This window comes from Mytilus edulis, chromosome 4 (assembly GCF_963676685.1).
Source record: "Mytilus edulis chromosome 4, xbMytEdul2.2, whole genome shotgun sequence".
Taxonomy (NCBI): Eukaryota; Metazoa; Mollusca; class Bivalvia; order Mytilida; family Mytilidae; genus Mytilus; species Mytilus edulis.
The window spans coordinates 11,438,488-11,463,774 of record NC_092347.1 but is presented as its reverse complement, the minus strand read 5'-3'; the positions used below and the strand labels follow the sequence as shown (position 1 = coordinate 11,463,774).

The window sequence follows — 25,287 nt, the reverse complement described above, 5'->3', positions numbered from 1 at the left end:
TGTCTCATTGGCAATCCTACCACATCTTCTTTTTTATATATTAATTTCCAAATTTGAACCTGAACAAGGTAAGCAGTTGAACAGATCAACATGTAAACCAGAAAATATAACACCCCCTTACTACCATACTGAGCATAAAAATGTGTATGGCTGGACAAAACATTTTCCTGTAAATATTCTATATATATTTAATGATTTCTAACCTGTGACTGCTGGTCTGACACCAAGTAATATGAACAAACATCTATGTTGATATTCCCTACAAACATCTTCAAATGATGTCTCTTTCAGTGGGGGAAATGCATCTTTCACTGTTCCTTCATCATCTGTAAATTATACAAAATTGTACAAGTTGATCTATTACATTATTTAACACAATTTTATTTTAAGAAAAAGAAGGGCTACAACTTTTGGACAGTAAAAGTCAAATCCTTATAAACTCAATCAGGTTTTTTCTATTTGTTGAACAGTGAGTTATGATTTCAAATGATTTGGTCTAGCAGTGATTTAATCATAACTTGGAAACCACAGTGTTGTTCAGACATAAATTAAATATTTTATACAAGTACATAACTGCCATATAATCCTCTTCTTCTTTTTAATTTTAACATTATATCAGAACATTCCATGAAGGTTGACAATCCATCCATCTAGTCACTGTCCAATACTGTATTTACACAAATAAAATAATTATATATATCAATGTTTGAAATTATGACATTTGAGTATTTTTCAAAAACGATTTATACCTGACAATTGTTCATATTCTGGCTCTTCCTTCCCCTCCTCCGGTTTCCTTTTATGTTCTACTTCTATCCTTTCTCCAGTCTCAGCTCTCTCAACATCATACTTAGAATCATCATCTTTCTTCTCAACATGCTCAAATTTATATACTGATGGATCAGCTTCATCTGGAGTGACTGCCTCAGAATGGTCAGATTCTGGTGATGACTTAGATCTCATGAAAGCTCTAAGTCTGCTTCTAACTTTGTATACATGGTGGAATATGCCTAAAAGCTGTTTTGATGGCTCTCTGAAAGAAGATGTTGACCTTTAATCTATGAATCTAGTGATTTTCCAATTGACACTAGTACTGCACTAAAATCTTATCATTTATGAAAATAATGTTATTTTTTCATCAGTTAAGTTTTTTAGGTTTTAAATACATTTTAATAAAAGTCTTTCATGCAAATTAGCCAATCTATTTTCAGTGACACCTACTTCTTTTGTGACAAAGCATGTTTGGTTAGTCCTAAGTGCTTCAATAATGCAGCCAACAAACATCTGGATGTACAGTCTAAATCTGGCTCATTTTCCAGCTCACAGGTATCCCAATCTATAAATAATAAATAGCTATCTTAAATAGTGAAAATCAAAATGACAGCAAATATCTAGCTATATGAATTTAAAAGGAACAAGTATTTACTATTAAAGACCATAAATCCAAAAAAATAAGTACCCTACACACAATAAAACACAGTACTATAAAAAGTAATTTAAAGAAAAATAAACATAAATGATACAAATGACAAAGCCACACATGCACTGTTAAATCAAAGAAGTGAAGATGTTTCTCTCTGTGATTTTTTAAGTAGTGTGAGCCTTGACACACAAAAATAATTATTAATTTATTCTCTTTGCATAATATTAGAGAATGTTACTTTAGGAAAAACTAACTGCCTATAAAAAAAATTGTATATGTGAGAACTCTAGTAAATATTTGTGTTTAATTTTAATCACATCTAAAATAAAAATATCATGATAAAATTTCACTGTTCATGGGAAAATTAATTACCTTCTAAACTAGCACAGTCTAACATCATTTCCCAGAGATTGCTAGTAACATCAGATTTTAAATCACAGCAGAACTCAAGCAAGGTCATTGTATCCTGATCAAGGTCAAAATCTCCAACAGAAAGGTCTATTGATTGGCCTGACTTATCTGCTATTTTATTTATCAATATATCTGAAAATAAATATAACTCATTATAAGATGTATTTTTATGGCATAATGCAAGGACATATATATAATCAGGGGCGGATCCAGCCATTTTAAAAAGGGGGGGGGGTTCCTAACCCAGGACAAAGGGGGGGTTCCAATCACATGTTCCCATTCAAATACATTGATCGTCCAAAAAAAAGGGGGGGTTCCAACCCCCGGAACCCCCCCTCTGGATCCGCGCCTGATAATTTAAGAGGTGTTTACAATATATTTTGATTATATAAATTCATAATAAAACAAATTGTAGATTCTCATTGTATTGCCTTGATTTTTTGCTACCTTCCTTTATTTTGCAATTAGTTATCACAAAAGTTTGCAGACTAAACTATCTTATCAAGACAAAAATATTTAAAATAGTCATACTAACCAAGTTGTAAAGCTGTCAGCTGTGGTCCATTTCCAAACAGAATATTGTCTAACCACGAGGAGCAATTCTTCTCCTGTGTAGATAAAGGACAACCAACCAACATACTGCCTAAACATTGACCAATCAATGTAGAGCATGTTCTCTCCATATCAATGAACCAACTCCAACTTATTGATTTATCTGCTGCAATTAAAGTGGAGATTTTAAACTTAAATGGACATGATAGAAGATAAAAAACGTTTTTCAAAGAGACTGTAAATGAAAATTTGATTCAATTGAAATTAAATGTTTCTTGTTTGGTGGCTAGAACCTATTCCATGTTACCTTTATGCATTAGAGTTTTTTCACTTATCAAAGTTAATAAAATTTTACAAAAATATTTTTAAAATATCTTCACGGGAAGTTATTTTAGCGTGACAGACAAGTTATTCTGGTTGATATAAAAGACAGCCTTTCTTCCTACTCAATATCCTTTATCTTTGTGGGAAAAAAACAACCACCAATTCAATATAGTTTTTTTTCCTTTTCTGTGCTTTACATATTTAAAATTGGGCAAGATGCTGCAGCTGAAATATTTCTAGAATTCAACTGAGATCTTATATTTATTTACAAAATATATGTCCAACTACTACTATATTTACCATCTTTATTTTCTAATTCAGCTGACTCTATTGTATTAACTTCAGGTAGAATTCTAGAGATCTGGTCCAGTTTAGACAACAAAGACATCAACTCGTGCATTATAGGACTGACTTTCTCCATGGGAAGTAATAACAAGGCATGTAACATATGGAATAGTATTGCTCCTGCTGGGGACTGATAGAGAATATCTAAAACATAATAACAAATTGGCAATTATCTCATCATCAAGTATATGAATAAAGAACTCAAGAACATAATTATAATTTGTTTTATAGACCAAAGCTGTCGACCAAGATCAGTTTCTGATTCTAAAGTAAAAACACGATTGCACATGCTGAAATGTTTTGCCAGCTTTTCGACACTCTGATAACTTTTACTATTTCCATATTTATGTGTATTATTTTGGGTAACACAATGAGAGATCTTATTGAAATCTGTACATATACACTTTGAGAGAAATAATAAACTGCTATGTCATATATTATAGATGAAGATTCTTCAATATAATCATAAAACAAAAAAGTTAAAATAACAAACAATAATTTACCTTCAATAGTTGTAAAGAGTGAGGCTGACAAGTTATAATCAGAAATCAGCTGTTCTACTTTACTCAGGATGTTCTTTACGACGGGTAACATCAAAAATAAATGTTGGTGTAATAACTTTACTACTGGTGATATCTGTTAATATAAAACAAGAAAATAAACTAACAAATGAAGTTGATCAAAGATGTATGTTTCATTCTGATTTCTTAACCAAAGATCAATTACCACTCTATCTTACAAAGATATTAGCAGGCTAATTGTGATCGTGTTCTTCTTTTTTTATTGTCTATTCAAGTCATTTATTGGTAGTTGAAATAACCCTTCATCAGTATTCTTAAATGCACAGATGTAGCTATTCACATTTAGCATTTGTATAAAGGCCAACTTGAACTTGCAGTGAGTTTTAGTATTTTGGAATGGTGTTTAAGGAGTTCACTGTGAATTTAAGATGAAGAACAGCAATACTAGCTTTAAGTTTTGACAAGCGCTGTAGGAATTTTCTATCATGAATTAACACAACATATGCCTTATATAAGATCAACTCTGCTTTCCTAATAAATTGCATTGAAATATTAAAAAGAGGTTTTATCATTGATTGGAAAACTCTCTTGCTGAGTTCTTCATATTGTCAATAACAGACTTGATTTGTGAGAAAGTTTACCCAAAGTTGTGCCAGAACTAGGATGTGAGTCTAATATGAATGCTATAACTTTAATACATAATTCTATTCATCTTGGCAAACATCGCATATAGAAATGCATAAAAATTAATTCATAAAATTATGATTACTGCACGCATATTTTTTTCAATTGAATAAGTCTTTTTTCAACTATTATTAAAAAGAATCCAAATGCTTTTGCATATAAATCTATGTTTAATAAAATATTTAAACATCATATGTCTGTGACCTATTTCAGTAAAAGCTGTTGGGGTAAGATGAGCATAAAAACAATCTCTGGTTGGATGGAGTTTAAATCAATGCTAAGGAATAGTTCTTATTGTTATTTTTTTAGTTACATGTATTTAAAAAGACTTCCAACCACCTTGTTTTTAATATTCCTAGAAATGTATAGGAGGTAAGATAAACTTATATACAAACCACTTGATGATCAGATGATCTGTTATAACAGAATGCTAATAGATGTTTATGTAATGCGGACAGTAGTGTATGGAGGTGTGGTGGAGATTTATATTCAAACGACTGGACATCTGTAGCTTTATCTAAGTTTTTACCCAAATCATCAAGAGTCTGCTCCTGTTAAAAATACAAATATCTATCATCACTAAAACTAAGATATTTCTTTTAGATTTATGAGTTATCATTTAAATTCATACTAAGGAATACTGAAGCATTTTTTAGATTTATTTTGTTTGACAGTTAAATTAGAACTTTATTTGAAAAGTAATTAAACAAAATCAAAACATGCATGATTAATAATCCCTAGAGTTTAAGGGCTATTCCAGTAAAATTTACCTAGGAGGGGCGGAACGCCGACGATATTTTTTTCCATAGGTGGGGGGTTATCAACATAATTGTATTCTGGAGGGTGGTGGTCCCGATTTAAATTCATTTCTGTTGGTGGGGGGTTTCTGAATGATAGGTTAAACATATTGTTCCCCCTGTTATGAAGGAAGATTCTCCTGAAAAGGTCATCCGACTGCAAATAAAGTTGGCAGACCACTAATTTTAGGCGTCCGTTTGTGTTCTTGTCAAACCAGTGATCGGGAAGGACGTGCCCCCTGCGACTATAGCGCATATTGACAAGAAATGGCGCATATACAGTAACAAATGTAAGCGCCCACGTGGCGCACGATACTTTTCACTTCGTTTCGAAACGTTTAGATATCGTCAAATGAATTCCCGATCGTGTTCCATGCCGCCATGTGTGTGTACACAACTGTGTAATGTTCCTCCAATAATAGGAGCACCTATATATTTTTGGGACGTCTCGGATGTTTACATATGATAATAGAACCATGCGATTTCACGTCTCGGGTGTTTTCCTATTGTAATAATAAAACCATGCGGTCTAACTGATAACCCGAAAAACGTAATTAACCATCATTCATGATATATATTTTTTTTATAAACAACTTTAAATTTGTTAAATTTGGCTAGTACAGACGAGATTTAGCCCTTATAATAATCTCATTTAGTTTAGCTTGCTATTATTTCGATTGAAGAACCCCAAAGACTTTTTAGGAATATAGTTTTTGTCTCCATAAAAGACGCTTAACTGTCCTTGTCATTTTTTGGTCTATGGCTCATTTTGACATTTTGTAAACATGACTTCTTCAGCGATTTGTTGTATTGTTCTATGAATTAATGGTACTCTATACTGTTATTCTTGTCACCGTGATGAAGATATAATGATACAAGAAGTGCAGAGGAATTGCCTGAAATGTCCTCTGATACGGAACGTCTGGAATAAGTATGGTATCGACGAAGACCCAAATTTAATGTAAAAAAAACCAACATGAACATGAACAAGGCAACAGTACCAGTTTAAACATTGTAAATAAAGGTTAACTTAAATATTGTTGCGGTTGGAAGAAGTTATTGTATATTCATTGAAATTGAAATGGCAGAATTTGCTGTACTTAAATCTCTTTCCTTGCAAAGAATATGTCCTTAATAAGGTGGACTGGCCAATTCTTTGCAATTTTTGTCCCAAATAATATTTTATTGCATACAGTTTATAACAACTTCAAGTACCCTCTCCCTTGTATACCGTCTCCCCACAAAAAAATATGTGTGGGTGACATCCAAACTATGCGGTCCATATAAAAATATTTATATTTGGCACAGACAATTAGATTTTTATTGCGCATGTTGCGTGGGTGGTATTGAAGGAAAAAAATGGCCTAATTTTTGCGGGAAAATATGGCCTTGTTACACAGGAGAGTATATCATCTTCCTCAACATTTGCCTATTGAAAAAAAAATGTATATAAGAAATACAAAAAATAAAAAAAGAATTACATTGTGCCTACCAAAAATATTTTATGGCTCAAACTAAACTCTGAAACATCAAATGGTTGGTGCCAACCAGTTTCCCCATCTGAAGAATATGTCGTACCTGAAAATGTTATTGACAGTTTTAAAAATAAAATGGGCCATAATTAAAATCGCACCCCCCTTTTTCGGTCACTGTGAGCTATTGCCGTCATGTTGCATCTGTCGTCTGCTGCTCCATAACATTGTTACATGTTTCATTTTATATTTTAATAGCAACATAGCTAGTATAAAAAAGAAGATGTGGTATGATTGCCATTGAGACCAGAGGCGGATTTAGGGGGGGCCAGAGGGCCCCCCCTTGTTGGATGCACTGAAATAGATAAACCAACAAATTTTACATTTATTTGACAGGATGCAACATTTTTGTATACTTTAAAAAACTAGCTAACTTTTATTTTTTTTCTCTAGGTAGGGGGTCTTAGAAGAAAATACATGTTCTAGGTGAGGGTGTAGTTTTTTAATCTTTTCCATAGGTGGGGGGTAAAAAAATAAGTGGCGTTCCACCCCCCCTGGATAATTTTTACTGGAATAGCCCTAAAAATATATCTTGAATAAATTAAGGAAAATATTTTAAATAATTGACTCCATGAATGTGTTTAGTTTCTAAATTTCACATATTTCTTTTTGATCCAGACATCAAGAACATGATTCTTTACCGTTTCATACGCTAAGTTTCTGAGAACAGTCTTCATAAGTATTTCTGAGAGCTGTAAATCTGAGAGTTCTTTCTGACTAGCACTACCACCTCCCATTCTAATATCCTGTGTATCACTAAAACCAAGTAAGGTAGCTATATGGTTACTGTCTTGTAGACTTATCAATATAATTGTCAACTGCATCTTCTACAAAAGAAATTATAAAATTCAATTATATATTTTATATTCAATTATCTAACAACCTCTATATACACTACACACTGTTACCTGTAGTGACATTGTTGTTGAGTAACTTAATCAATTGGTCAAGAAAAAAAAAGCCCTTATAAAAAGAAATTTTTCATATAAATGTTGGTTATTTAACCTCTTTTTATAACGAACAATCAGAAATTTCACAAAGATAAAAAAAAAATTTCAGTTTAGAAACAAAGTAACATGAATACAAAGTCACCAATAAGGGGGAAAAAAAGGATCTCCAATAGCAAATAAGCTTCAACTTTCCTTTCATCAAATGAAGTACTTTGGAATTTTATCTAATATCAAACTATTTTTTCTTGCATGCAATATTCTCTCATAAGTTTTTTTTATTATCATATGATTTATCAAGACATGCATGATCTATCTTAAAAAATAATTAATTTTAAAATTATTTCAGCATTGTTTTAAATGACATAGTATTTACCTGTCCCAAAGATAAATCCGTCCATCTTTCCTGTCCCTTTGGTAACAGTGAGAGTAGAAGTTCCATTCTTTCTCTTAAAGGTGGCAGTAGCAGAGGAGCTCCCACAGATAGAGTTTCTGCAACAAGCTACAGAAAATAAAGGAAATATTTCATTTTTAGTTTTTGTGGTTACATTGATTTCATTCCACAATGAAGTTATATAATGACTTCATTTCATTTCTGATTACCACCTATTTAGTTTGTGTCTTAAACCAAAGACTATGTTTAAAGGAAACTTTCAGTGAATATTAAGTATATGTTGATATTTTCCAAATGATTGAGTGGTTTTCGTCACATTATTATTTTAATTTTATTTCCACCAACTATAATTCAATGAAATTTCTTTAGATTCTTTCTTTCATAATGCCACACCATGCCCTTAAATTTTATTTCTGATAAATTTAATTATTGACCTCAATCTTTTAAATAAATTATTTATTCTAAAACCATGGATGACCAAATACTTTGAATGACAAATAATACCTCATGTATTGACTGTGGCAAGTTACTATCTATCAGTCTAAACAGTAGATTCCTTAGAGGTGAAGCTTGCTGTCCTAGTAGAACATTGGTCATTCCTCCAGCTACAGCTAAGGACAGATGGGTACTTAACATCTTAAGACATAACACTACAAAGTGGTAATGCTCTCTGAAATAATAAATAAATATCTTGGTTTTTAAAAGTATTGAAATTTCAATTATAATTGCTAAACAAAAGTTAACTTATAAATTATAAAAAAAATAATTTAAAATTCTTTAATAGGAATTCATTTTTATAGTATGCATTATGTATGTGGGAACAATTTTCAATGTGACATGTATTTGCTTTGAAAATTGAAAATATAGTTTTGAAGAGCAAAGTAACCTTTTTTTCAGATACATATCTTTGTTTCCTCTGGTGTACTTTAAAATGTACCACATGAATAGTTTGACATTCTATTTATTGTTGAAAGATTTATCAGTCTCTACAGAAATTGTGAATATGTTTTAGAAGAAAACTGTGTTGTTGCCCTACCTGCACATACTATTATTAACTTGGATAATTGTATTTCCTCTCTGTACCTACAAATGTTTGTATAAAATGGCTAATTTGACTACTCATTGGTGTTATTCATTCTATGGATGACACCATGAGTGTAAACTTACTGTTTAGTAGGAAATGGAGGGAGAGGTGAATCACTACTAAATCCTGTACAGAAATGTTCTAGGAAAGATCTCATGGTAGAAAATGTTGCTTCTTGTAAGTCTACACAGAATGGTCTGTGCCATGGTATAACATGTCTGAAATAACAACAGTGGTGTAACAAATGTAGCATTGCCAGAAATGTTTGTTGAATTAAACATTTAATTAACAATGTTATACAAAACTTAACTTAAAATTTGCAATATGGTAAAATATATAAAAACTTTTTTTTTACAATATTCAACATCTTGTCTACAAGTAACATGCTTACACACATTATAAATTTTACAATCATATAAAATTTGATAAAACACCATATATTTCTTAAAAAAAAAGAAAAAAAGACCAAGAATATTTTTCATCTTTTCATGACTAAAATAGTTTATTGACCACAGTGTTTCTTCTGTTAATGCATATAATCTGAACTGAAGCAATTTTGTTTGTCCAGTACGTCTTTTCTTTCATATGACAGACAAATTTAATGGCCAGCATTGCATTAACAATAATAAGTGAATCGATATTTTCCTGATGTAAACAATACCTGTCAATAGGTAATGATGTCCATGCTACGCTGTGAGATGTACCAGCTGATATCTGATGAATATTTACACCATCTAGTCCTATCACCTTCCTTGGTCTGGTCAGTGGACTCTGAGCATGACCTTGTCCACACTGACCCATGGCATTATTACCCCAGGCATACACTTCATTGTCTGTCAAAAGTGGAATAAAAAAACATGTTATGACGTTTTTAAAATAAAACATTAAGACTTGTATGTTGACCTATAGTTGTTAATTTCCGTATCATTTGGTCTCTTGTGAAGAGTTGTGTCATTGGTTATCACACCATTCACCTATGAGTTCTATATATTTATCGTGTAAACATTCCATTCTTTAGCCTTAACCTTGTCTTTGGTCAGCAGTATAGATTAAATAAGATGTGAATGACTTTTAGTAAATAACCAGTTGCTGATTCTTTGTGGTGTAGAGGATATATATTTACCGTTTAATTTATGAAAAAGAGTGAGGGGAATCTCATTTTTCTCCCCATATCTAAGATTTTACAAGATAAAATTAATAAAAAAGTCTGTTTATATCTTGTTTAATGCAATCATGACCCTTTTGTTAAAAATCCTTGATTTGTCCCTGACAACTTACCATGAGACAAAGCCAAACAATGGCTGTCTCCACAAACAATATCAATAATTCTTTTTGTCTGTAAATCTTCAACATTTCTTGGTCTCAATGCTGTGAATTCTGCAGAACCACATCCTAAGCAGGGGCCACAACCCCAGGTATATAACTAGAAAACAAAACAGAACCACATCCTAAGCAGGGGCCACAACACCCCAGTTATATAACTATAAAACAAAATAAATAATGAAAAGAAGTTCATTCTTAGAAAAAAATATAAATCTTATTGAAAAGTATATATATTTTTACCTAAAATTATTATATAGAAATCACAAGCTTTCTCATTCTAATGCATTCCTTTTTATTCATTTGAATGCAAACTAACTGCAATAAAAGCACAGTTCGTTCGTTTTTTGTATTTTTTTCCTGTGCATGGACAGACTTTAATTATCTATTTGAAGAGGATTGCCAACAGCCAGAGAACACATGTCGGTCTCCTGACTTGGAGTCATGGATCAATACCCTGAATCCTTTGTTTTTTTATCATGAAAACATGAACTTATGAAATTAACCAAAGTCAATTAAAATTCTTTAATCTTTAAGCCAAACTGTTTCAAAATATTCTTTTATTCTATTTTTTCTCATCTTATTGTTTTTTGTTTCTTTATTTAAACTTGTTTTAGGGGGCTTCCGTAGCCAAATGGTTTCAGAAGTCTAACTAATGTATCACTAACGAAGTCAGTTTAAACCCAGCACAAGGCGTCTAGGCCACTTGAATGCAATCTCATTTGACTAGGATTGTTAGTTTTCCTGTTAAAGGATAGTGGTTATCTCTGGGAACTCAAGTAAATGCACCAAAAAAAACCTGACAGTCATGAATAAGCAGCAAGTGGCATTAAAAACCAATCAATCAACTAGACTTTTTCTTCATAAACATTATTCTAATCTACACGACAATATCACATCAAAAATACCTGTCCTGTTGATGAAAGTGCCATGGAACATTGACTTGTACAGGCCACCTTCCTAATGTACAGTCCTACGAAGGCTTCTATGATCTTTGGTTTATATTGTCTATTGGTGTCACCATGTCCTAGCTTACCTTAAAATGTATATTATATCACTGTATTTTGTAAATTTCATAACCGAATTTTTGATGAAAAGTAAATGTTTACTGTGCAGCTGAATTTCATTGAAAAAAACTGCCTCTTGTGTGGTGACATTCTATGTTTGTGCAGAAATCAATGCTTTAAAAAAAGAATAATTCAGGCTATTGTGGTAATTTCTATAACTTAAGGGAATTAATTGATTGAACAGAAATTATTTACAAATAACTGTTCAATGATCTTGGGACACATCTGAAAAGAAAACAAAATCCATTGTGTTTTTCTTATATTTTATAACAAATAATTGTATTTTCTTTCTTTTTGTCTGTTTTTTTGTTTGTAAATCCTACTGTGGATTCACTTATTTTCCTTGGTACCAATTTTCGTGGATAAGGGAAAACTTACAAGTTCTTGGATATTTAAATTCGTGGTTTTACCGAAGTCTGCTTATAAGCCTTTACAAATTTAATTATTTTTTTAATGTTTAATTTTGTGGTTTACCTGTACCCACGAAATTGACGAAAATTGTTATCCAAAGAATAATAATGAATCCACAGTATTTTATCCTATTTTGATCTGACAATACTTTGTTATCTGTAAATAATAATTACCATTATCACCACCTCCAAATGACCAGACATGTTTACCATCTTGAGATACAGCCAGAGTGTGTGAACTACCACATGTCACTTGTCCAACTGGTCCTATATCCTGAACTTTAGTGGGGAAATTCTTACTGTTACTATCACCATGACCTGAAAATAAGACAAAATAAATTTTCTTTCCATTCAATAACAACATTTGTTCCTCCTTCTAAATGATCATGATGATACAAATTTACAGTATTTGATGCATCTATTTTGTGTGATATTTCATTTATATATATGGTACACATACCCAATCTACCATAGCCCCCTTCTCCCCCATGTATATAGTTCTCCCTCCTCAGTTACACTTACCTGATCTACCATAGTCCCCTTCTCCCCATGTATAAAGTTCTCCCTCCTCAGAAACACTGACCCAATCTACCATAGTCCCCTTCTCCCCATGTATAAAGTTCTCCCTCCTCAGTAACACTTACCTAATCTACCATAGTCCCCTTCTCCCCATGTATAAAGTTCTCCCTCCTCAGAAACACTGACCCAATCTACCATAGTCCCCTTCTCCCCATGTATATAGTTCTCCCTCCTCAGTAACATTTACCTAATCTACCATAATCCACTTCTCTCCATGTATACAGTTCTCCCTCTTCAGTTACACTTACCTAATCTACCATAGTCCCCTTCTCCCCATGTATAAAGTTCTCCCTTCTCAGGAACACTTACCTAATCTACCATAGTCCACTTCTCCCCATGTATAAAGTTCTCCCTCCTCAGGAACACTTACCTAATCTACTATAGTTCCCTTCTCCCCATGTATAAAGTTCTCCCTTCTCAGGAACACTTACCTAATCTACCATAGTCCACTTCTCCTCATGTATAAAGTTCTCCCTCCTCAGTTACACTTTCCTAATCTACTATAGTTCCCTTCTCCCCATGTATAAAGTTCTCCCTTCTCAGTAACACTTACCTAATATACCATAGCCCCCTTCTCCCCATGTATGTAGTTCTCCCTCCTCAGTAACACTTACCTAATCTACCATAGTCCCCTTCTCCCCAAGTATTTAGTTCTCCCTCCTGAGTTACACTTACCTAATATAGCATAGTCCCCTTCTCCCCATGTATAAAGTTCTTCCTCCTTAGTAACACTCACCTAATCTACCATAGTCCCCTTCTCCCCATGTATAAAGTTCTCCCTTCTCAGGAACACTGACCCAATCTACCATAGTCCCCTTCTCCCCATGTATAAAGTTCTCCCTCCTCAGTAACACTTACCTAATCTACCATAGTCCCCTTCTCCCCATGTATATAGTTCTCCCTCCTCAGTAACACTTACCTAATCTACCATAGTCCCCTTCTCCCCATGTATATAGTTCTCCCTCCTCAGTAACTGCAGCACTGTGCCTATATCCAGCTGATATACACTTCACAACCTTTAATTATTATATAAAGTAAATGAATTTGTTTACTGTAAACCAACTTATTTTCAGGAGTGATTTAACATCAAAAACTTTGCAAAATGAGAATAACATGAATATAAACCGTCAAGAATATGTGAAAATTGGATCTTTCTTATTAAAATACATGATTTAAACTTGGAAATTCAGAAATCAAATAGCCATAAAGAGGACTAGAAAGTAAAATGCAAAATAAAGTATCCCGGAAACATAAGTTGGTTTACAGTAATGTGTATAATTTGGTGTTTCATTGGCCTCATTAACAATAATTTTATGTTACTGGTACATTCCTAAAAGACAAATAATGTACAAATAAGAAAAAATATGTACAAATGTTCTGACTAAAGACAGGGATCCCCATTACAAGGGTGTGCTTTTCCTCTCCTTTATCCTCGATTTTCATCCTGTGGTGTATCTAGAACCAAATCTTTTTATTTTTCATTTATATATTAAGAAATTTCGGACACAGGTTTTAGTTTTAAACTTTAATTGCTAAAGGTCATTGGGGAACATTCAAGATAATTTCTAAATTTCGCAATATCTACATTTAACTTAATATGTTTTGAAGACACCCTGCCTACTGCCAAACAAATCCAAGGGCTGTAATTAAAACTAATGCATGCATTTATTAATCCAAAATCTTATAATTTGGCAAAAATGTCAAATCTAATGAATAAGATTGAAAACAAAATATTATCAAAATTATCAATCTTTTCTTTTGAACATATCAATAAATAACCCACCTTTCCTGACAGCAAGCCTTGAATCACTTTTGGACTTTTCTGTGTGGAACTTGTTCCATGACCTAGTTTTCCATAATCACCTTTAAGAAGTAACCCAAACAATTAAAATCTCATGTTGAAAAAAAAACCAACTACAAACTTTTATCTGTTTGTTCTTTAATTTTAAAAATACTGTTACGGACATGTGCAGTTTGCTTGTTAAAGTATGTTTCTACAGTAAGTCTAGAGGTCAAATAAAGGTCACATAAATATATTTATATAAAAAAAATATATCCACAAATAGACATTTTGCATAATTACTGTTATAAAACACTATCATATCAAATAAATATTATTGAAAAGATAATAAAAAGCTTTTAGCTTTCTTCAAAAAGTTCTTCCTTTTTTTGCAGAGATTTTTTTTCTCTCTTTCAAATACAAGCCATTAAATTATCAACACAATTACCATCTCCCCAGCTGAAGACCTCCCCTTCTGTTGATAAAGATAGAGTATGACCATCAGATCCTTTTGAAGACGTGATTCTCTTGATACATCGTTTAGGGTCAAAGGCTAACTTCTTAGGTACAGCTCTGTTATTGGAATCTCCGAGTCCTAGTCTTCCATAACTGCCCTTCCCACAGGCACTGACAGACCCATCTGGATGAATTATAAAAGAACAAAACTGTCCAGCTTCAACCTGAAATGAAAAATACAACATTATATCATTAAAATATGCTCCACATCTTATATGTTAAGTAAACCTAACAAAAGACATTATGTCCAACACTATATTCTGTTTCAATATATCACAAATAATTTGTATAAGTTGTCTTTACTTACTGTTTTAATGTTTAATTTTTGCAGGGAAGTCAGTATAGTGGAGAAAGTATCCTCAGTGTTTTCCATTCGGCATTTAAGCCGGGTGTGCCGACCACCTTCTTTTGAAAGCCGACCACCTTTCGATTTTAGGAGGTGGTCGGCTTTTTTTTTCAAAATCCGGATTTTTTTCGGTTCCGTACCGTTAAAATTTGAATACTAATCCCGCCTTGTTTTCAATGACAAAGATGGCGTCCAATCGTCAAATTTCAATGTTTTCATTAATCAATCGGGGGAAAGAAAGGAAGATGACGATGATGATAAAGAAAATACTAGACCAAATAAGTTAAATAAAATTGATAGTAATTTTGAAGTTAAGGAAATTGAACAAAAATCAACCAAACAACGGAAAAGACACGCAAGTGAAGACAAATATGAGCAAGACTTCAAAATGACTTGTTATAGTCACAGAGGAAGGATACTACTGTTCTGTGTGCCAAAAATACGGCACAAAAGCAAGAAACAGAACAGAAACCTGGATCGAAAGGCCTTAAATCCATGCTGATGCATAAAATTGTAAATGAAAGAAGAGATAAAAGAGATAAATTTTTGAAAAATAAAATCAAAGAATTATATTTGACAATTAATATGACTACTTCTATTTATGTTTGTTCAACTCAATAAAATGTGAATATTATACTAATCTTTATTTCTGTGACCCCCACGTGCACCCACAGTAAATTAAAAAAGGTTGGACATTTAAAAAAAAACCACCCGGTTGCAAGTTATTTTTTTAAAACACCCACCTTATCTTAGTGAAAAAAGGAAAACACTGATCCTTAACCTTGGCTTTTGAAATTGAGTTCAACCCCCAAGATTTTAATGGGATTAATATCATATTACACAAACTGAGGTTTCTGTGCAATGTTTTGTGAACAGTTTGTTTGTTTCCGCCCTTTTCTATGATGTCACCTTTTATACTTCAACTTTATGTTTTGTGTTGTCACTTTTGTATCTAACTACAATGAATAGTATTGGATACTTAATAATATTACTGCAAGCTAGCAAGAAAATAAGGCATATCAAAGACATTACTTAGCATTTCAATGTTTCTTTAGCTTGGTCAAGCCATATATAGTGTGTACTGTGGATTCTTTAGCTTAGTCAAGCCATATATAGTGTGTACTGTGGATTCTTTAGCTTGGTCAAGCCATATATAGTGTGTACTGTGGATTCTTTAGCTTGGTCAAGCCATATATAGTGTGTACTGTGGATTCTTTAGCTTGGTCAAGCCATATATAGTGTGTACTGTGGATTCTTTAGCTTGGTCAAGCCATATATAGTGTGTACTGTGGATTCTTTAGCTTGGTCAAGCCATATATAGTGTGTACTGTGGATTCTTTAGCTTGGTCAAGCCATATATAGTGTGTACTGTGGATTCTTTAGCTTGGTCAAGCCATATATAGTGTGTACTGTGGATTCTTTAGCTTGGTCAAGCCATATATAGTGTGTACTGTGGATTCTTTAGCTTGGTCAAGCCATATATAGTGTGTACTGTGGATTCTTTAGCTTGGTCAAGCCATATATAGTGTGTACTGTGGATTCTTTAGCTTGGTCAAGCCATATATAGTGTGTACTGTGGATTCTTTAGCTTGGTCAAGCCATATATAGTGTGTACTGTGGATTCTTTAGCTTGGTCAAGCCATATATAGTGTGTACTGTGGATTCTTTAGCTTGGTCAAGCCATATATAGTGTGTACTGTGGATTCTTTAGCTTGGTCAAGCCATAAATAGTGTGTACTGTGGATTCTTTAGCTTGGTCAAGCCATATATAGTGTGTACTGTGGATTCTTTAGCTTGGTCAAGCCATAAATAGTGTGTACTGTGGATTCTTTCAATTTCATGGATTGAGGACAATATTGCATTTCACAGATATTTTAATTCATGGTTTTTCTAAGGTCTTCATACATGCCCATGGAAACTTTAGACAGTACTTCATTGTACACATATGTTCATGTCTTACAGTAATCAAACAAATTCACAAAATTTGGTATTCCATGAATAACAATGAATCAACAGTATATAAACGTATTACATGCTTGGTTTTTTTATTGTACAATCATACATCTTTTTTCCCTTTATAAATCTGTATCCTTTACCTGCTGACATTCCCCAAATGAAGAAGCCTGTTTTGGTGTAAGAATTTTTTCCAGACTTCCCTCAGCCAGCTGATCACTTGTGTTACTACCCCATACATAAACATCACAGCCACCGCTAACACCTGTATTGCTGTTAGAGACTGACGAGTTAGAGTTCTCATCAGGTCCAACACAATAGTTACTCGCATAATCAGCTGCTAAGTTGTATAGCTAAAATACAACAGTGAAAAATTTATGATCATATCTGCATATTGCATAAATAAATTGTACCATTACAAAACAGTGATCTACTATTTTATCACTACAATGCTCTTAATGGCATATACACCTTGACTTTTTCATTTGGTACAGTGTATTTGAATTAAGAGAAATAACAATAATTTTATTAAGAAAACAGATTATTCAGTATGTAGAAAGGAGTAGGTCCTGTAAGGACTGATTTTGGCCTCAAATTTCAGGTTCATCTGACGAAAGATTTTGACCACTTTTTAAACACTTAAGTGTCTATTTCATTTGATTCAATTAGTTAAAGTGAAAGATTTTAACTGATTTAGTCATTAAAATCAATCCGAGTCAAGCTCAAATATGAAAAATCTACCAAATATGCCGAAAAATGTCACTTTTCAGACGTTTTTTGTCAAAATTGAAAGTGGCCGCATCCGTGTTCATCCTCAACTTTTATATATGTTATGTATTATCATAAAATACAACTTGCATTTCAATATTAAGGATGAACACGAATGCGGCCACTTCCGTTTTACACGAAAACCGTCTAAAATTTAACTAAAATGCTAGAATTGTAAAGATTTCAGTAATTTAGCATGACTTAATGGTGCTAGTACCCGATATATGTGCATTGTATTGTCAAAAACAGTCCATATTTATGTAGCAACAGCATTCTACTGTCCAATTAATAACTAAAAGTTTACATTTTAACAGTTTTGTAAAACTGCTATATTTTGGGGCCAAAAAGGGGTCTTACTGAACCTACTCCTTTGAGTTCCATGAAAACTCATCTCAGAAATGTTTTAATAGTTTCCTTATGACTGATTTTCTTTTACCTCCTCAAGAAGAACTACCGCAGCAAAGTACAAAGACACAAGATTATCGCCATCTAGTGGTGGATTTCTAGTGAATGCTCCTCCTGTCATCTCTGCACCTCCCTAAAATGCAAAATATAATTAAAAGAATTAGATAAATGTTCATTTTTTAAAGTGAATTGCATTGCAAACCTATCAAAAGTTTTAATCAACCGTTGTTGGTTTTGGGTTACTTCTCATTGATGATTATTTTATGAATCCTTTCATTCAAACACAGAGGTAAAACATGTGTAAATGTCAACAGACAAGTTCTTTATAATCACAAAAGTTTTTAAATATTGAATGAATTAATTTTAATATTTCATGTGGGTCTCTTAACCCATAATTTCTCTATAATTCTTTGTCTCAATCAATTTAAATTTGTCAATTGAATTGTCATCAATACTGTTACCTACTTACCACAGATCTTATCATTTGTTTAACTGTATTTGTGAAATATGTCCAACTAATACGACCTCTTGATGATCCAGATTCTGTTCCAATGGTAACTGCAGAATGCATTGCCATGTTGATCCATTCTAATGCATAGCATAGGGAACCTCTTTGTGCAGCCAATGAGATCATAAGTTCTGCTGCTAACTTTTGACCTACAGGATCTGCACCAGCCTGAGAACTTGCAACTCCATGGAGAAAACTGTTGACTTGGTTTAGAGATTCAATTCCTAAAGGAGTAAGCTTAGCTTCATTTGCAAGGGACAGTGGTGGAAAGCTTGATACTATTGACGATGCTGTTTGGAGAATTTCATTGGAAAATGATAATTGTCCTGTTTGTCCAGCTAAAAACCAGTTCTGTTTTAACAAAGAAAACAACAAAGTCAAGCCAGTTTTTATACCCAATTCCATTAATGCATCACTGCCTTGTGGGAAATGGAAGTTCAAATTGGTACCTTGACAGACTGTCTTTTTGTCATTTATATTCTGATTGTCTACCCCTTGATTATATTGCCTGTGATGTTGTTTGCAATACACAGCATGATAAATACGTTGAAGCACAATCAGTCTTTTTTGTAAATGCTGAAAAAATCTAGATGAATTGCATACAACCCTGGCAAGATTTCGCTGACAACCAAGGAAAGCATTAATTAAATGTTCCTGCTCATCAGGTGAAACCATATCATGTTCAAAGTCTGGTAGTGATGGACCTTTAAGACTAACTGGTTGCATGGGAAGTATACTGATTTCTTTGTTGGACTGAAGCCTTTCATATAAACCTTCCAATCCATAATTAGATGAAATACTCTCACAATCTTCATTCATCCAACTGGCATTGAAATGGTCAGTGAACTTTGTATGAACTTGTGAATTCATACTGGATGTCTACAATGAAAAAGAAATTTACAATTTTATTTAAATCTCTCACAACATGAACTACAAGACCAAAATCAGGTGCATGCTTCCTTATTTTAGTTTCCTCTTTCAACAAGAAATATGCTTTGATTTTGTTTCTTTTTTAATTTAGTTAAACAAGTTGTTTATAATTTAGCCTTCATTATCATGATTATGGAGCAATGACATCGAGTATCTCCACTTCAGTATGTAATGAATATATTGTTCTTTATAAATTAGGGTTAATTTCTTTAATTTACTCTAATCAAGTTTTTTAGAATGATGTCACATTGTGTGCAGTAATTCTTGCACATATTGAACAGGGAAGACACCGTAAATTACCGTTGGAAAAAAGATTATGTCCTCTCTGTAAAAAGGATGTAGAAGATGAATATCATTTTACTTTAAAATGTCAAATTTTAGAAACATTAGGCAAAATCTTTTTAAAGAAGTAGAGAATATAGTTCCAGATTTCATCAAAATGTCTGATGAGGAAAAATTTGTATTTATGTTTACTTTTAATTAGTATGACGTAACTAAAATTATTGTCAAGGGAGTTAATGATTTATATGTATTAAGAAACAGCCTAGCTGATAAGAATCAAAGAGCTGAAAGCTCTGAAGAAAAATGACGCCACTGTCTCTAATATTGGGATAGTTTTTATGCAAGTCTTGATTTTCACATACCGTAATTAGTTTAACAATGCAACATGTCTTGTAAGCATATAATTGATATTCGTATATATGTGTGTGTGTGAAGTGAAGGTGACAACTGGCTGTTTTTTTAAGACAAATGAATAGGTCAAGACTACCTGAATTGTACAAATAAATACCGTAAAAAGGCTTGTATATTTCTCACTGGTACATAGTCTGAATCCGGGTCCGTTCGCGCCCACTCATGTTCGCCCCCTTTCACTTTCACACCCTAAATGTTCGCACCCAATCTTAATTGGTTTTGTGTTTAATAACTCTGTAAGCAAGTGTTTTCTTATAAGTATAATTGTTGTCATTGTCTCAAAATAAAGTGAGACAGCATTTTTATTTGTGTTGAATAAATCTTAATCATGTTTTGGATAGCGTATTGTTAAAAATAATAATAATCCTTTCTAATTAAAGTGGTATTTTGTCAACGTTTTATTTTGTGTTGAATAACTCTTAATCATGTTTTGGTTAGTGTATTGCTATAACTTTGTTTCATTGACTTCTTTCAAAATGAAGTGAGATTCTGACTATGTTTTTTTCTGTGTGTTGAATAGATTTTATCATGTTTTGGTTATAATAGTGGATTGCTATATTTTGGTTCCTATATTTTATTGTTTCGTTGTTTCAGATCAAAGGGACCAAGCTGTTAAAAACAATTATCTTTTGTGTTTTTCCTTTAAAATCTTCAATGTTTTACTCATACCAAGCTATAAATACATTCAGTATTTACACCAAAGCAATTTAAAACAACAATCACGATTTTCCAATTATTCAACTTGAATTTGAATTAAAATTGAGCGCGAATGAGTAGAGTGAGAACGGACCTTGGGTGCGAACGTGCGAGGTGCGAACCTGCAAGGTGCGAAAGTGTATTGGGCGCGAACAGACCTGATACCACAAAATATTAAGTAAATAATCTTTTTGTTACTGTTATCAAAGGTCTAATGAAACTCAGGTAATTTCAAACATTTGTCAAAGAATTCTAGTCAAACCGGCACCTGGTTAAATTGGCACCTGGACAAATCAGCACCTGGTTAAATCGACACCTGATATAGTCAATTCGTCACCCATGTTAAATATATATTTTAACAGTATTTTAAGCAAAAAGAGTAAAAATCAGTAAGGGGTTGCCAGAATTTTTTTCAGTATTTAAGCAAAAAGAGTTAAATACTAACTTTCACATTTTTGGGTGTTCATTGTACATTTTGTATATAATTATTTTTCTCAACTAAATGACATTTTTGGTGTATTTTTAATGATATATATATGAGTAGTCAAAATAATTATTACGTCTGGCAAGGCTTTATAATTTTATTCTGGGACACCTTTCTATGACCGCAAGGCTATGTTAAATTTTTTCTGGGACGCCTTCCTAAGAAAGCCTTCCTACGAACTTCGTAGGAAGACGTCACCGAAAAAAAATAAATAGCCTTGCCAGACGTCATAATTATTTGGACTAATACATGAGATATTGGATATTTTTATGCATTATTTAAACCAGTTGAGCATTTTACAGGATTGTTTGTTTAATGCTTTTTAAACTTTACTGAAAAAAAAACACCTTAAATTTGCTTATTATTTGGCATGAAAGTTTGATTTATTGAAAGGGACTCATAGTTTTCCATTTTTTTTTTAATAATTGTCTAATTGTTAAAACAACAGCTTGGGTAAGGGCTTCGTTGTTTACCTTTATACACAACAACATAATTTCACTTTGGTTTCGTTGTTTACCTAAATACACAACAACATATTCACTATGTACTTGGTAACAGTTATTAATTAATTGAATAGAAAATATTATAACAAATATTATTGGATGCCGAATCGACGTCAAATAGGTGCCGATTTGACCAGATGCCAATTTAACCAGGTGCCGACTTGACTTGTACGTTTCAATTCCTCTGCGATCGTTTGCGGTATTTTCTTGAGAAAAACCTATTTTCCATCATCAAAGAGAAGAAGAAACTGCTTGAAAATGATTCTGGAACGCTTCATGATTGTTAAAATAAGTTAAATTCACTCAAAAAACAATTTTAAAACTTGCGATGTTTAAACAGGAAGTTTCAAAAGCACGTGTAAAAAAAGAAATTAACCGGTGAGAGTGGAAATACGTACATAACAGATATCACTATAGTACGACTTTGAAAGCAAAACAGTTCCTTCCTTTTGTAAAACAGTCTTTAATATACCTATCACATTAATGTTTGAAGGGTCTTAAGCTTATTCAAACCATAAAAGTCGGTATGAAACACCAAAACGGAATGAACAATAACCGATTACGTTTTGTAGTTTACAAATTCTAAACTGGTTCCCGTCAAACTACAACACTTTGTCCGAGTGAAGTGGAATACAAGCAGAAACCAGTTAGTTTGTAAACTGGTTCCTGGCTGATTACTACACAATGACCTCTCATGCATAATTAATGATAACACAAGCAGATTCCAGTTTGTATAGAAAATAGTAAATACGAAACCAAGCGCGGTAGGCAGAGAAATGTAATGAAGTTCAGGTCGCCAGTAATGGAACAATGACTGCGTCATTTTCCAAAAACTAGTGGATGTAAAAAAAATTATGACTATTTTATATTTTCTTATAGTATTTGTAATGATATATTTTATAACAATTGCATTAATGTGAATGTTTGTACTTGTACTTTCAAATTTGCAAAGGTATCACCTCCTCCAAAACATTTAAATAATATAGTCTTTTAAGAATATGAATGTTGTTTAAATTTAGATATTATATTATGTTTGTAATGATTGTCATGTTTGTCTTGGTAACAAGCCAATATTTGGATTTTACACCAATAAAATGATTTGATTTGATTGCACATGTTGCACTTTGAGGTTTATGGTCTAAATTTTTGACACAAAATCATTGTAAACAAAACACAATCTATGGTTTTCTAAACCTTAAAATAAGCTTTCTTTGATCCAACTTAATAATAGTAAGCCTTATCTGTGCTATTATAATTACGGGATATGGAAAAAGCGAAATCAAGATCAAGATTTCATAAAATTTTAAAACGAAGACAATACAGGACAATTTCCAGAGGGAAGATGGGGATGAAAATGATAAATTAATACACCTTATTACTTATCATCCCCCATTACTGGTCATCATAAAGGTTCTTGTAAAATTATAATTTTTGACACCACAATTGAAAAGTGATTGTTGTAAATATACAGTGGTGAAGACCTGGAGATATGAAGATTGCCTAGCCAATTGAGTCAGGGAAGATCTTCTTTGGCTCACTTTGTTAGAGTGATGCCTTAAGATCTTGAGATCGAGGGTTTGAATCCTACTAGTTCTTTCCAGGGATTTTCACAACAGCCTGTTTACTTTAAATGGTTTTAATCTATAGAAAAATGGAACAACATCTTTTAAAGAAATATATTTTTATAAGGGGAACATTAAATTTAAAGGCCAACTATTCCTTTTGTTGTTGATCAGGTGTTCAGATACATTTTGTAGGTATACAATAGATCGCAAGTTTTGTCACTTTAGCAGAAAACTGATCATCCCAATTTTTAGTAAAGTGCATTTGTTGATGCATATAATGCTAGAGATTATAGCCAATATAACTAGAAATTGCCTTTTCTGCCCTAATTTGCTTTTAATCCAGTGTAAACAAAAATACCCCTTTATAGAGGGATATACAGGTATTATCACCATACAGCGGGTTTGTTCCCAACCTGTTTAATAGAGCAGGGACACAGGCAAGCCTTCTATCTGCCATAATCTGGTAAATGATGTCATACAGATGATAATGTGCCGGTACTGATTTTCATGAATATGTGCCATTTCAAGCATTGATCCATGGACAGTACCAGAGGGATTCAAACCCTCAATCTTGGAATCGAAAGGCAGTGCTCTAACCAATTGAGCCAAAGAAGATCTTCACTAACTCAACTATTTAGGCTACCTTTTATGTCCAGGTCTACAACAACATTTGCCATTTTGCCATTTTAAATTAAAAGACTTAGTTAAGAAGTTTCGTTTTTTAACACTACAAAATTATTACTCAAATGAATAAAGGGTTATCCCCACCCTGTTTTTGACAATAAGGATCCTCTTTTAGTTGTCAAAATGGATTGTATCTTGTGTGTTTTGTTTTGTTTTGCAAGGAGTTTTGTACAGGTTTTGCACGTTTTCCAGTTTTACCAACCAATCACTTCAGTTGTAAATGCAGCATTTAGGTTTACTTCAAACGAATCCCGAACATAATTTTGATAGATGCCTTTCAAAATATTGTTTACAATTTTGTAGTCTGCAACTTTACATGCCGGAAAGAGAAATTTTACAATATATGCGCATGACTGTAAAGAGTAAATTCCGGTATATTACCACGTGGGTTTGTTTACCAACAAACTAAATGAAAGACACCGAACAAGGTCAACAGTTCCAACACAAATGTTGTTAACGTATGCACAGGTTTTTTTTAAGAGAACTTTTTGTTAACATATTTTTCTCTCATGTTTCTTGAAATAGACAGAGAAGTAAAGAATATAAACAACTGAATATTAAAGACGTTTCGGCCTTGGTCGGTTGGTTGTTTCTGCTAGATACAATCGATACACTTCTGATATCTAATTAAAAAAAAAGAGATTTTGGTGTAAAATATATAATCTTTAAATGATGTCTCATTTATAACTTATCTTCGAAAGTCAATTTACATGGAGTTCAAAGAATTCTAAATGCATTCTGATTCAAAATTTAGTAAAAGACATAAGACATAAGACATTTTATTTCACTAAATTAAAGCCCCCACATGGGGTATGTTAGTACAACATTTTTTAACAAACTATAAAAGTATGAACATATTTACATTAGAACATGGTTAACAAAGGTGCAATAATAGTATATATATAATTAATACAGATATTTGACAGGAAGTACAAAATATAATAACATGATTAAACACACGTATTAAAAGGTTTTAATAACACTTTTACAAAATTTTGCTATTCCAGTAAGTGTGAATAAATCTGATGTATTCATCAATTCTTTAAATTTTAAAACATTTGGGTTT

The 25,287-nt window shown here is 32.5% G+C and overlaps 1 protein-coding gene across 1 annotated transcript in view; it reads right to left on the bottom strand.

Moving 5' to 3' along the window:
• LOC139518947 (probable E3 ubiquitin-protein ligase HERC1) overlaps window positions 1-24,559 on the bottom strand; it is a 91,508-nt gene extending 66,949 nt beyond the window's left edge. The window contains exons 1-23 of the mRNA XM_071310642.1: window positions 24,424-24,559; window positions 18,628-19,545; window positions 18,190-18,291; window positions 17,129-17,338; window positions 14,619-14,850; window positions 14,174-14,253; window positions 13,310-13,406; window positions 11,986-12,129; window positions 11,243-11,370; window positions 10,293-10,437; window positions 9,676-9,847; window positions 9,098-9,232; window positions 8,435-8,600; window positions 7,913-8,038; window positions 7,231-7,416; window positions 4,656-4,811; window positions 3,559-3,691; window positions 3,011-3,199; window positions 2,370-2,552; window positions 1,796-1,966; window positions 1,222-1,336; window positions 750-1,033; window positions 204-326 (exon numbers count right to left, since the gene is read on the bottom strand). Coding sequence (XP_071166743.1) covers window positions 204-326; window positions 750-1,033; window positions 1,222-1,336; window positions 1,796-1,966; window positions 2,370-2,552; window positions 3,011-3,199; window positions 3,559-3,691; window positions 4,656-4,811; window positions 7,231-7,416; window positions 7,913-8,038; window positions 8,435-8,600; window positions 9,098-9,232; window positions 9,676-9,847; window positions 10,293-10,437; window positions 11,243-11,370; window positions 11,986-12,129; window positions 13,310-13,406; window positions 14,174-14,253; window positions 14,619-14,850; window positions 17,129-17,338; window positions 18,190-18,291; window positions 18,628-19,536 — 4,186 coding nt within the window. The 5' untranslated portion in view covers window positions 19,537-19,545; window positions 24,424-24,559. The remainder of the gene's footprint in view (window positions 1-203; window positions 327-749; window positions 1,034-1,221; window positions 1,337-1,795; window positions 1,967-2,369; window positions 2,553-3,010; window positions 3,200-3,558; window positions 3,692-4,655; window positions 4,812-7,230; window positions 7,417-7,912; window positions 8,039-8,434; window positions 8,601-9,097; window positions 9,233-9,675; window positions 9,848-10,292; window positions 10,438-11,242; window positions 11,371-11,985; window positions 12,130-13,309; window positions 13,407-14,173; window positions 14,254-14,618; window positions 14,851-17,128; window positions 17,339-18,189; window positions 18,292-18,627; window positions 19,546-24,423) is intronic.
• Between the last annotated feature and the right edge of the window lie 728 nt (window positions 24,560-25,287).